This window comes from Carettochelys insculpta, chromosome 9 (assembly GCF_033958435.1).
Source record: "Carettochelys insculpta isolate YL-2023 chromosome 9, ASM3395843v1, whole genome shotgun sequence".
In the NCBI taxonomy this organism is placed as follows: Eukaryota; Metazoa; Chordata; order Testudines; family Carettochelyidae; genus Carettochelys; species Carettochelys insculpta.
Genome location: NC_134145.1, coordinates 33507224 through 33520954, shown reverse-complemented (window position 1 = coordinate 33520954; position 13731 = coordinate 33507224). Strand labels below are relative to the sequence as shown.

General features: G+C 45.6%; 1 protein-coding gene across 2 annotated transcripts in view; it reads left to right on the top strand.

Moving 5' to 3' along the window:
• The window catches only part of GLMN (glomulin, FKBP associated protein), a 58727-nt gene that overhangs the window by 21275 nt on the left and 23721 nt on the right, over positions 1-13731 (top strand). For both annotated transcript variants that reach the window (XM_075002434.1, XM_075002435.1), the window contains exons 12-16: positions 626-667; positions 760-833; positions 1173-1257; positions 8957-9066; positions 10131-10194. In XM_075002434.1, the coding sequence (XP_074858535.1) occupies positions 626-667; positions 760-833; positions 1173-1257; positions 8957-9066; positions 10131-10194 (375 nt within the window). The remainder of the gene's footprint in view (positions 1-625; positions 668-759; positions 834-1172; positions 1258-8956; positions 9067-10130; positions 10195-13731) is intronic.

Sequence of the window (13731 nt, the reverse complement as noted above, 5' to 3'; positions counted from 1 at the left end):
ATCTGTTCATGTATTTGTTTCCCAGTTTTAGATTGTCCACAGATGTACACCATAACTACCTGCTATGTTGTTTACTTTTAGGTTTCAGTATTTTCAGTCATTTCAGTTATTCCTCATTAGTTCCCACGAACAGCTGATAGTTTATATACAGAAAATTATGGTGTTCTAATCCTTATTATAGCCCTATGTGATATAGGAACACAGAAAGTTTCCTTATGGAAGGGAAAGTTGATATCACTTTGTAAGACAGTGATTTCTTTTGACAGTTGGTATAGTTTCATGGCTGTTCCAGACCTAGTACTAAATCTGAGGTGGAGTCCTACACTCGGCTTTGCTATCCTTAATTTGCCTTTCTGTGCCTTACTACAACCATTTATCGCTTTTTTTTTTTTTCTTACTTGTCACCTGAGATTCATTCAGCACCTGTATGTATAGTATTCATTCTTAAAGACAGCATGACATCTGATAGCTCTGAATTTCCTAGCTTTTTGTGTTTTTTAAGTTAGATCCTTTTTTAAACATACATTTGGGCTTTATGTTCATGATCTGACTAGCATTTACAGTTCTATGTAACATGCAGTTATCTAGAGTCAACCTAACTTTATGCATTTTACTCCATCTGCAGGATTTGGTGAAAGTGATGACCCTTTGTCCTATAGAGCATCTGGTATGTAACTTAATCATTCCGTTGGTTACAAGTGGTAAAATTGTTTTATTTTAATCAACTGCAAAAGTTTTCATAAAATCTTTTTCTTATAGCGAAAGAAGAGCTTAAAAATATTGCAGTTGTATATAGACAAGTTTGATGCAGAGGGGAAATACACTTTGTTCAGGTATGAATCCCACACAGAATATAGGAAAAAACAGGTCTTGATGGAATTTAATTGCCCACTAACTCACTTGGAAATCATGGCAATTGCATAGACCATATTAATTCTACCATGTTAATTTTATGATGATAACAACTGATTTTAATTTTTTTGTTACTAAAAGACCAAGAGACCGAAGCTAGCCCTTTTATGAACTCCAAAGACTAGGGGTGACATTCTGGCCCCACTGAAGTCAATGGCAAAGCTCCCTTTTATTTCTGTCAGGCCAGAATTTCACCTAGATTTTTCAGTGAAATGGTTATGCAATTTCTAGTAGACACTGTCTCTATTTTACTTTTAAAGGTGCTTATTGACGACAAGCAACCATTCTGGTGTAGAAGGCTATGTTATTCAAAATATCAAAAATCAGATTGATTTATCATTAAAGGTGAGACTATTATAAGTTCCTCGTTTAAAAAGTGCTTTGAATACCATATTTAAAAATACATATTGTTTGGGCTCCACATCATTTGTATATTGCATATGAAAATACTATGTTAAAAGGAGTCTGAATATACGAAGTCAAGCACTAAAAATTCTTAATTTGACCTGCCTAGGGTTATGCTTTATAATTTATCCTATACTTAAACAAAAGACAGTTACCTGTTCTGTAACTGGTGTTCTTCGAAACGTGTTGCTCATAGTGTACATTCCAAGTTGGGTGTGCGTGGGCTCATGCCCAGTCACGGGGAGCTTTTTGCCTTAGTTAGTAGTCCTAGGGTCAGTGCGGCGCCCCCTGGAGTGGCGCCGATACGGCAACTAATATAAGCATCGCCCAACTCCACCCTCTGACAGTTGAAAAGGTGTGAGGGTTTTGGAATGGACACGAGCAACATCTCGAATGCCAGTTACAGAACAGGTAAGTCTTCTCTTTTTTGAGCGATTGCTCACGTCCATTCCAAGTTGGGTGAATACAAGCCAATGCCTCGGAGGTGGGGTCGGAGCCTTGAACAGACTGCAGGACAGCCTTGCCCACTGCAGCATCTTTCCATGCATGGTGTGTCAAAGCATAATGTGCTCTAAATGTATGAATTGAGGACCAGGTGGCTGCTCTAAAGATGTCCTGGGTAGGCACCTGTGCCAAATACGCCACAGACAAAGCCTGCACTCTTGTGGAGTGCGCCCTAACTGGCAGGGGAGGAACCCCCGTGATCTTGTAACACTCTTGAGCTACGTCTATGCGTGAAGCCTACTTCGAAGTAGCCTATTTCGATGAATAATGTCTACATGTCCTCCAGGGCTGGCAACGTCGACGTTCAACATCGACGTTGCGCAGCACCACATCGAAATAGGCGCTGCGAGGGAACGTCTACATGCCAAAGTAGCACACATTGAAATAAGGGTGCCAGGCACAGCTGCAGACAGGGTCACAGGGCGGACTCAACAGCAAGCCGCTCCCTTAAAGGGTCCCTCCCAGACACAGTTGCACTAAACAACACAAGATCCACAGAGCCGACAACCGGTTGCAGACCCTGTGCATGCAGCATGGATCCCCAGCTGCCGCAGCAGCAGCCAGAAGCCCTGGGCTAAGTGCTGCTGCACAGGGTGACCATAGAGCCCCGCCGGGGCTGGAGAGAGAGCATCTCTCAACCCCTCAGCTGATGGCCACCATGGCGGATCCCGCTATTTCGATGTTGCGGGACGCGGATGGTCTACACGTGCCCTACTTCGACGTTCAACTTCGAAGTAGGGCACTATTCCCATCCCCTCGTGGGGTTAGTGGCTTCAACGTCTCGCCGCCTAACGTCAATGTTAACGTCGAAATAGCTCTCAACACATGTAGCCATGACGGGTGCTATTTTGAAGTTAGTGCCGCTACTTCGAAGTAGCGTGCACGTGTAGACATGGCTTTTGATGCACATCGCTATCCAGGAGGAAATCCACTGGGAGGAGACCGGAAGGCCTTTCATCCTATCTGCAAGTGCCAGAAAGAGCTGCTGTGTTTTTTCTAAAGGGCCTAGTGCTCTCCATGTAGAAGGCCAGCACCCTTCTGACATGCGACGTATGCAAACATTGCTCCTTTTGACTGTGGGGTCTGAGAACACAAAAGATGTTCCATGACCCAGATGAAAGGCTGAGATAGTAGCTAAGTGCACCCTAACTGAGGAGAGGAACAAGTCCTCCTGCACCAGACCCCATAGGTAACCTCAGATCAACAGGATGGGGGCTTGCAAGGGCGATAACCCTCTGTGAGATACCCACACTGAAAACCTGTTCCGCTTAGCCAAATAAGTCACCCTTGTGGAGAGTTTTCTGCTATTCAACCATACTTTCTCTACGGGATCCGAACAGGCCAGCTACAAGTCCCTCGGCCATGGAGCACCCACACTATGAGGTGCAGCAACTGGAGGTTGGGATGTTGCAGTCTCTTCTCTTGCTGTGTCAGCAGGTCTGTCTGGATTGGCAATGTCATAGGTTTGAGGTTTGACAGGTGCAGGAGGGTTGAGTAGCAGTGCTGATGGGCCCATGCTGGTGCCACCAAGATGATCAATGCCCCTTCTGAGTGAATCTTGAAGAGGACCCTGTGAACTAGTGGAATTAGAGGGAACACACATGTCAGCCTGCCTGACCAGTGGACACAGAAGGCATCTGCCCAGGGCCCCAGGCTCTGATTGCAGTAGGAGCAAAATGCCCCACATTTCACATTGAGGTGGGAGATTAACAGATCCACCTGGGGATACCCCAACTTCCAGAAAATAGAACAAAATAGAACCTCCTCTGGGAGGAGAGACCACTCATGATCCATAAAGGACCTGCTGAGTTGGTCCGCCAGTGAATTGTGCACTCCTGGCAGGTAAAGGGTCTGTAGCATGATGGTGTGCTGTATGCAGAAGTCCCAGAGCATCATGGCCTTGTGGCACAGGGGAGAGGAGCACCCCCTGTTCATTGATATAATACACTGCTGTTGTGCTGTCTGTACTGACAGACAGACAGTGTCCCATCAGATTGGCCTTGAAAATCCTATATGCTAGTCTGATGGCCCCAAGCTCCCTCACGTTTTATGTGGAGCCGAAGATCTGACACACTCCAAAGAGCCTGGGTTCGTAGCTTACCCAAGCGTGCTCCCCACCCCTGGTCTGAAGTGTCCGTTACTAGGGAAATTGATGGCGGCTGAGGGGCAAAGGGGACTCCTGTGAGGGCAAGTCCCTCATCCAACCACCAGTGCAGGGTCGACAAAGTGTGTGTCGGCACTGTAACCACCAAGTCTAAACGGTCTCTTACAGGGTTGTACACCAATGACAGCCATAGCTGTAGAGGGTGCATCCTTAACCTGGCATGCTGTACCATGAAGGTGCACGCTGCCAAGTGACCCAGCAAATGCAGGCAGCACCTGGCCATTGTGGTGAGAACTGCCAGGATGTCTTAGATGATGGCCTCCATGGACCTTAGCCTGTCATCCGCCAAGAACACCCTTGCATCCAGTCATGCCCCTGCAAAGTCTGAGTGAGATGGGACCAACACCGACTGTGCCTCATTGATCAAAAGACTGAGACTTACGAAGTTTTGATGGATCAACTCTACATGCTGAATCACCTGCTCCCTATAGTGACCCTTGACTTGCCAGTTGTCCAGGTGTGGGATCAGCTGCGCCCCTTGCCTGCACAGGTGTGCTGCTACTATCTCCATGCATTTGGTGAAGACCCTTAGGGCTATAGACAGACCGAAAGGCAGGACTATGAACTGATAATGGTTCCCATCTGTCATGAACCTGAGAAACCTCCTCTGAGGAGGGTAGATTGAAATATGTGTCCTGTAAATTGAGAATTGTGAACCACCCCCCCACCCACTCCAGCATCACGAGTACAGGAGCCAGGCGTATCATATGAAATTTTATCTTTTTCATGAACTCGTTGAGACCTCTTAGGTCCAGGATGGGTATCAAGTCCCCCTTTGGTTTCAGAATTAGGAAATACCAGGAATAAAACCCCTGTCCCCTGAACCTGAGAGAAACTTATTCTGAGGCCTCAGAACCCAGGAGGGATTGCAATTCCTGCCGTAACAGGATCTTGTGAGATGGGTCCCTGAAGAGAGACAGGGAAGGGGATTGGGAAGGGTGGGGTACGAAGTGAACTGAATTACATATCCCCTCTCTGTGGTATGCTAGACCCACTGGTCTGTGGTGATGCTGCACCATGTATGGTAAAAGGGGGATAGGCAAAATGAAAAAAGTGGGGATGCTGGAGTGGCGAGATGAACTCAACACTTCCAACCTTGCCATCAAAACTGAGGCTTGAGTCCCTGTGGGCCCTTTTGGTGGCCTGAAGTTTAATGGCTTGAATGGCGCCTGTCTGTCCTGTTCCGCCTTCTACTGCCATCCTTTTGTGGCTGCAGAAACTGTCTTTCCTGAGGATGGAGGTTAAAATGCCTCCATTGGTTGGCAGGTATATGCAGGCCCAAGGAGCAGAGAGTGGCCCAAGAGTCTTTCAGACTGTGCAGTCTATTATCTGTCTTATCTGAAAATAGGGTAGGGCCATCAAAGGGAAGGTTCTGGATCATCTGCTGGACCTCATGAGGCAGGCTAGAAATTTGCAACCAAACCCACCTGCACTATGCCTCTCCAGAGGCCATAACCCTTGTGGTAGCGTCCACAGCATCCAATGCTGCTTGTAGGGCCTCCCTTGAAATCAGTTTGTTCTTCTCCATCATGGCTGTGAAGTCCTGCTTGGCTTCAGGTGGCACCATCTCAGAGAACCTAGACAGGGTGCTGACTGTATTTTATAGACATACCTGCTAACCAGAGGCTGCTGGTTAGTGATTCTTAATTGCAACCCTCCTGTTGAATAGACCTTCCTCCCATAGATGTTCAAGTGTTTAGCTTGTCCGTTTTTCAGTGAGGGACTCTGGAACTCTCAGCACTCTCTGTAGTTAGCAGCATTCTCAACCAGGGAGTCAGATGGCGGGGGCGGGGGCGGTACGTGTCCTTGGGGTGGGACAGAGTGCCATCTCTCATTCCTATGGCCTGTAGGAAGGGAAGAAGCAGGGGTCTACCAAACAGTTTTAGCCGTAGCGTCAATTGTTTTAATTATGGGCAGAACCACCGTGGTGGGGCCTGCAGAGGAAAAAAATGTCCATGACAGGGTCCATTTCATCCTGTACATCCTCCACTTGCATCCCCCAAGTTTTGGGCCATTCTCCTAAGAAGCTGTTGAAAAGCCCTGCCATCCTCCAATACAGGTGAGGCCTATGAGCCCGCCACGGCCTCATCCAGGGAAGAAGATGATAGCCCTTGTGCCCCCATTTGGAGGGGAAGGGCAGTAGAGACCTGTTCAGGCACTTGCTCCTCCATGGAAATTATGGGCAAACAAGGGGGCACAATAGGCAGAGCTGGCATAGGCACCCACTGGCCAGAAAACCAAACCACAGGTGGCAGAAATGGTGCTGTTACCACTCCCTATACTTGAGTTGGTGCCGGTGCCTGGGCTGATGCCTGCCTCATCAGCACCGTAGGTATAATTGTGGATGCTGCTGGCACGGAAGTGGTCTGGTCCCACTGCGATGGTGCCGACGACAGTGCCGAGGTCGATGCTGACGAAGTAGACTCAGAGGGCTCCACGATGACTGCCACTTCCTGTTTTTGTTCAGGTGGCGGGGCACCCAGTGACGCCAACGGTGCTGAGTGCAAGATTAGAGGGGCCCCCTGACTCCATTAGAAGCACTCCAACGGCCTGGCCCTGCGCCTCATGGAATGCCCATGGTGTCCAGAAGGGCCACTGCTGAGTCCTATTGGGGACCAGGGAGTGGGCGGGCACAGCCTGCCCACAAATAAAAGGCCGCTGTCAAAGCTAGGGGGGGGGACCATTAAAAGACATGGCCCCAAGCAAAGTTGAGGGACAAACAAAGAAAAACAGGGATGAGAGTGGAGGTCAGAGGTTTAAAACAAGGGAGCTAGAGGGGGACACTGAGCAGAGAAGCCCAGACAGCACCCACTGCTCCTCGAAAGCTTCAAGGGAGCTAGGGGACGCCGCCCAGAGGAACTCTGCCCAGATTCATGAGCAGAGGGCGGAGCAGAAATAGGCCTCACAGTCTGACCTCCTCACAGCCAGCCTCCTCTCTCTGGTGTTATAGATGGCTACTTTGGCCGTAGCCAGGAGGAGGCTGACGAGGTGGTCCCGCGACTTAGTGGGGCCACGGATGGGGTGTGCTAGGATCAGGAGGCGTGGGGAGAAGTGCAGCCAGAAACTTAGCAGGAGGTTCTAGAGGAGCCGGAAGAGGGGCTGCAACCTGACGCACTTGACATAGATGTGTGCCAGGGTCTCCCTCGCGCCTCAGAACGAGCAAGTGTCTGGGAGGGGGGGTGAACCACAGGGGAGGTACACGCCCATGCTCACCACCTTATGCAGGATCCTCCAACCGATGTCCGCCGTGGGACCACGGTGGAGTAAAGGCTGGCCCCTCAGGGCTCCCCACCCTCCGATGGTATTAGGAGGTCCTGCTACTTGTGATCGGGCCGGGGGACGAGGGTGGGAAAATGGAGCGTGTGAAGCATGAGCGTGTACAGATGACGTCTTTCTGAGTCATCTGCAACGCCTGTGGCCAGCTCATATCATCCAAGCAATGACTACAGTACCTGCAACAGCTATGGTGCGACCTTCTTGAGCTCCCGCTCTGGCCACAACTCAAGTAAAAGAAGTCCAACTCCGACGTCAATTCAGCAGCAGATGACAACGGCAGGGCCATTGGAGTTGGCGCTAACGTCATACACGCCGAAGACAGTGCTGGAGTATAGGGCACCTGAAACTGGCCCACAGTCTGCTGGGTTGGCACTGGCGCACTTGGCACCAAATACGGTGTCGATGCTGGAGTCGATGTGACTGCAGGGGTTGGCGCTGGTGTCATGTCCATGGGCCCCCATCACTGTTTCAGTGCTAGTGTGTCTGTCCTCCAGAACTGGAGAAGGGCCTGGCACCATCATCTGCAGGAGTCCTTGTTCCGCTCGAAACACCTACAGCATTGAGGGCAAGTCCACCACCTGTGGGCTCCCGCTGCACACCAGTTTCAACAGACATGCCTCATGCCCTTCGTCAGTGCACACCAGAGCCTTGGACTTAAGGCCGTCCCACTTTGACTTTGGCGAGCTATGCCTCCTCCTCCTCTTCATCAGTACTGGAGATTGACTCTTAATGGCACCGAGGAAGTGATGGTGCCTGCACCTGTTCTTGGAGCTGGGAGTCCTTAGGCAGCACTGTGGTTGATGGCGCTCGTGCACTTTGCACCAAGGAGGCTCCACTCTCTGCTCCTGCTGAAGACTTTTGAGGCTGAAGAGCTGCCTCCATTAGGAGGACTTTAAGGCCCTGGGCCCTATCTTTTTAAGTTCTGGGCTTAAAGGCCTTACAAATTGGACAGCTATCATGCAAGTGTCCTTCCCCCAAGCAAATCATACAGGCTGAATGGCGGTCACTTTTGGACATAGGTTTGCCGCATTTTGAACAAGTCTTAAAGCCTGTGAAGCCAGGCATTCCTTGGCGTTGAGAGGGACAGAAAGCCCCACCTCAGCTATTAGTTAAAACACTGACACTATCAAGTACTAAAACTATTTATTTGCTCTTCTTCAAGAACTATTTACATTACAATAAGCTACTAGCTAAAGATCTGAGCAGAGAAAGCATGAGCGCCAACGACAGCTCAGTGAGAAGAAACTGAGGTGGGGGGTGGTGTCGGGCAGTGCATATATTGGTCACCCTATTGGCACCACACTGACCCAATGGCTACTGGCTAGGGCAGAAAGCTTCCAGCCACTGAGCTTGTGCCTGCGCACACCCAACTTGGAATGGACATGAGCAATAACTCGAAGAAGAACTGTCATATTTTATTTACTGGGGTAAAGATTAACTTTCATTAGTTGTGGCAGCTCCAAAGCAGGAATTAATTGGAGATATTTAAAGAAGTGGTTACTAGACTTTTTTTAACGTGGGAAAAATGTGTTTTCCTTAGCTGCCTTCTTGGAAGCTGCTAACTCTATATACATCTTTTTCCATAACCCGATGTCCTCATTTTCAGACACTGCACAGTGGTCATATTGTTATACTACATGATTATGCAAAGTGTGAATTTAATTTTTTTTTCCTGTTTTTTGTATTGCTCTTCAGAAGGCAAATGGCTGCAAGTGGTTTACTGGACCACATTTGGTTTCACTTTTAGATTTAGTGCTCTTGCTTCCTGAAGGATCTGAAACAGATCTTCTCCAAAATTCAGATAGGTGAGATAATTAAAATTAGAGTAAATTTACATGTGTTTGTGTATTTTTATGTATAAATTAAGAAGAAAACTGTGAATCATCTAATTAGAAAGGATGGTAAGCAAGAAGTATTTTTAAGGTTGCCCATTTTTTTTATTAATGTTAAAGCCAGCACAATTAAGCAAGTAATTGCTGCATAATCAGTGAGGAGAGTATTGGTTTATTGTCTCAGAATTTTAGAAAGCAGAGATTGAAATGATTGGTTAAATATACTAGTTCCACCCTGTGATAGGGTGCTCCAGAATGAAATGCCCTCCTATGGCAGGCCATGGCATGACGTGCACATCCTCCTCAGTGTCACCTTGGAATTTATGCATGAAAACAAATATTGTCTTTTTAGTGGTAATTGAAACCCTTTTGTCAATATAAGGAGTCCCAGATACCTGACAGTAAAGCGTTTCTCCTAAAAATCCCAAAGTAGAACAAGATTGCAGTGCAACAGCTCTTCAATGCAAAGGTCACCCTTCGCCAGTCACCTAAGCTTCAGTAACTACTCAGCCTGGTGCTGGTATTGATTCTAGAGAAATTGGTATTCACAATCAAGCAGTAGAAAAAACACGCAGAAGGATAACCAGTAGCCTGAACAGTAGATTCCTTTTCAGACCTTGAAGGTGTTGTTGCAGTCTAAACCCCCAAAGGAGTCAAGGTAGTCAGTACTGAGATGTTCAATTCTAGAGCAATTTGGAGAACAACTGCTTTCCTCAAGAGTGTTCAGTCCACTTGTGAGTAGGGAGAAGGAGAGGGACAGTACTTCCTCTTTCTTTGGTTTATGCCCTTCTTGCGAGGAGGTTTCATCGGGATATACTGTAGAGGGTTTTGACTATCAGCACAGACCCATTGATCTGGATTCTAGCCAGCGGGAAGACAGTGCAGAAAGGTATACTATGTTGACCTAAACACATGAGCTGCTGTCTTTTATACCAGTTGGTGTTTTTTTCAGCATGTGTGGCTATTAAGTTACATTGCTGCCAATCTTAATATAAATCTGCACTCTAAGTGATGAACTGTACGTTTCTAATTCATAGGATTATGGCCTCACTAAATCTACTGAGATATTTAGTCATTAAGGATAATGAATACGACAATCAGGTAAGTGATGGTAGCTTTTTAAATCAATCTTTTCAGTTTAAAAATAATAACTGAGCAAACTCATGCAATTGCTGCAAAGTAATTTATTTTTTCAATTCAATACCAGAATGTTTTTGTTAATGGTATTTAGAGAATTTTGACGTTTATTGACAGTTAAACGCTTTCCCATTAACTGTTTTTTCAGCAAGTTTATTCTGGTGGTGTTCTACCTCCACCAGAAATCCAAGTCAGTGCCTGTAATTAAGATGTTTTCAACATGAAGTAAAGTCCCATATCTAGTATTCCAAAAAGAAAAAATATGCTTGCAACAGATACCTAGGAAGGGTTAAATTCCCCCCAAGCATTGTAAAGCCCTTTAGACGGGATATCTGCAAATCGTTGAAGTTTTAGTTATGCTTCATTATTCATGGAAGCCTCTTTATTATTTGGCTTTAAGTGGTACACCATGCAGGAAGTGTATTTTATTTTAGTGTCAGGGTGTCTTTTTAAGCATTTTGATAACTTTGCGTTGGATAACTTTTGTTTTTAAGCGTGTAAAAAAAATTCCTGTATGTCCAACCTCTTCTGCAACTGCATTTTTGGTAAATGATAGTAACTCCTTTGGGTATTTGAGCCAAATAAGTGCTTATCAGTAAATCTGCCTTACTAAGTAACGTAACGTAATTGTTGAAAAGCCTGTCTCAAATTAGAAAAAATGCAGGTCATCAAAAACAATAAGTATAAAGAAAAAAAGAACACTCATCATGAGAGAGTTACGTATTCTTCTCAGATTCCCAAATCCTCCACGTAAAACAATATGAAATCACTTCCTGGTGAACTTTCTGTGTTCATCAAGATGCTGCAGCAGTGTTAGTGTTAATTTTACATAATGTATCATGCTGTAACATCCCTAATTCCCATGTCAAGATGAAGATTTGCAAACGAAACATGATCTTTTGGCAAAAAGGGATTGGGAAGGAAGTAGGGCTAGATTGTAGTACTGTAATTGCTCACACCAAATGTGTTTTTTTTTTATTAAACTACTTTCTCAAGATAAATTCTCTTCCAGAGGGCTACATCCTTAAAATTGTATGCCATTCTGATTTTGCAGTTAGCTCAATTGCTTTTGGTGTGGGCAGGATTTCTGCAGCTATTTTCGTGACAGCAGTAGTCTGTGTTTAATCCATCTCTTAGCTCTTGTATTGACCTCTTTACGCCTATCCCATACATTTTTCTGACAGGCTACTGCATTGCTTTACCAAATATAGCCAAGAATGTTTCATGCATGAAGCTCATTTATTAAACTACCTTGCATTGCAATTTCAGACGGGAAACTGTCTTAAATATGTATAAGCAAGGCATTGATACGTGCCCCCTACTTCTCATATGCTTTGATGTTTGAATGCAAATAATTTGGAAATTTTTAATATAAATAAGTGAAAATCTCCAGCCTATTGTGTTGTCATAACAGAAATGGAAATAATAAAAAAAACCCTAAATAGTAACATTTTTATATCCATTTCAGTATTAACCTAGGGCAGGAGTCATCAACCAAAATGGCAAGAAGAGCCATTTTTTCAATTTGATAAATAACTCAGTAATTCAAGAGCCACAGTGCATGTGAATACAAGACAGTCCTTAATAAATAATGTCAAACCATACTTTTTGAAACCCCTATTTTTAAGAGCAGTGTGCACACAATGATTTGTAATGCGATACATGTTTGCTGCAGGACGTTCACAAACTTTTTACATGTTCTGTTTCCTCACATTTTACTTGTCTGTTTGGATCACTGTCATCCTGACTTTCACTCCTGAACCTTCTCTCTCTCTCTGGAGGATGCTAGGGGGAGATATCCAACATTTCAAGATCACACATTGTTTGCTATTTAGATATGAGTTGTTCATTTTGGGGTTTTCAGATGTTCACCATTTATTGAAAATAATCAGGTGTGGGGTTTGGTGGTTTTTTTAACTTTGCATTTATGGCGTCAGGAACCACAAAGAATCATAGAATATAGGACTGGAAGGGACCTTGAGGGGCCATCAAGTCCAGCCCCCTGCTCTCATGGCAGGACCAAGCACAGTCTAAACCATCCCTGATAGACATCGATCTAAACTGTTCTTAAGTATGTCCGGCGATGGAGATTCCACAATCTCCTTTGGCAATTTATTCCACTGTTTGAAGACCCTGACAGTTAAGAACTTTTTCCTAATGTCCAGCCCAAACCTCCCTTGCTGCAGTTTAAGTCCATTGCCTCTTGTTCTATCCTCAAAGGCCAAAGAGAACAAGTTTTCTCCATCCTCCTTATGACGCCCTTTTAGATACCTGAAAACTGCTATCATGTCGCCCCTCAATCTTCTCTTTTCCAAACTAAACAAGCCCAATTCTTTCTGCCTTTCTTCATAGGTCACATTCTCCAGACCCTTAATCATTCTTGTCACTCTTTTCTGGACCCTCTCTAATTTCCCCACATCTTTCTTGAACTGTGGTGCCCAGAACAGGACACAATACTCTAGCTGAGGCCTAACCAGCACAGAGCAGAGTGGAAGGATTTCTTGTGTCTTGTTCACAACACACCTGTTAATGCATCCCAGAGTCATGTTTGCTTTTTTTGCAACAGCATCACACCGTTGACTCATATTTAGCTTGTGGTCCACTATAACCCCTAGATCCCTTTCTGCTGTAGTCGTCCCTAAACAGTCTCTCCCCGTTCTGTATGTGTGAAACTGATTGTTCCTTCCCAAGTGGAGCACTGTGCATTTGTCCTTATTAAACTTCACCCTGTTTACCTCAGACCATTTCTCCAATTTATCCAGATCATTTTGAATTATGACTCTATCCTCCAAAACAGTTGCAAGCCTGTCAGCCGATGGCCAGGTAATGAGTGGTCTGTGAGCCTATTTTACATCCAAGTCTTTAGCTGCTAGAACGGCCCGAAACTTTAACTGCTAGGACAGACTGTCCCTTCGCAGTGGGCAGTCAGTGAGGCTGACGGGTGCCCCAAGAGTCTGCTCCATGGAGGCAGCACGACTCAGCGCCCAGCTTTTACTGCACCTTACCACTGACCAGGCTGAGTGTAGCCAAACTGGCTAAGGTTCTTTGTTTTGTGTTTGGCCGAGTTACAGCAACTAGAAGGAGTCAGGCTGAAGCTTAAATATGGTTGCTATTTATTACAAAGCAGAAATGAAAATCTTAATGGTTACAGAATTATATAAAGTCTTAATGGTTACAGTTGCAAGAAGAGTTAGATAAAAATCTTAATGGTTACACTGTTATTGCTCTATTTACTTAACTACTAGTAGGATGATACAAATGACATGTCAGTTGGAGAAAGTTACCCATTTGAGGACCGGATGCCTCAGACTAAAGAGCTCTTACTATTAAATGTGCACAAAAAAAAAACATTGCAGGTATAATTCTCACCCATGCATCCTTCGACTCCAGCATAGCCAGTGTCATTCACTGAATCCCTTGGGAAGAACAGACGAGGAAAGCGTCCCCTAAATCCTCGGGAGGCAATAACCTTACCCGACCGGCAGGCACAGGAAATTGGAG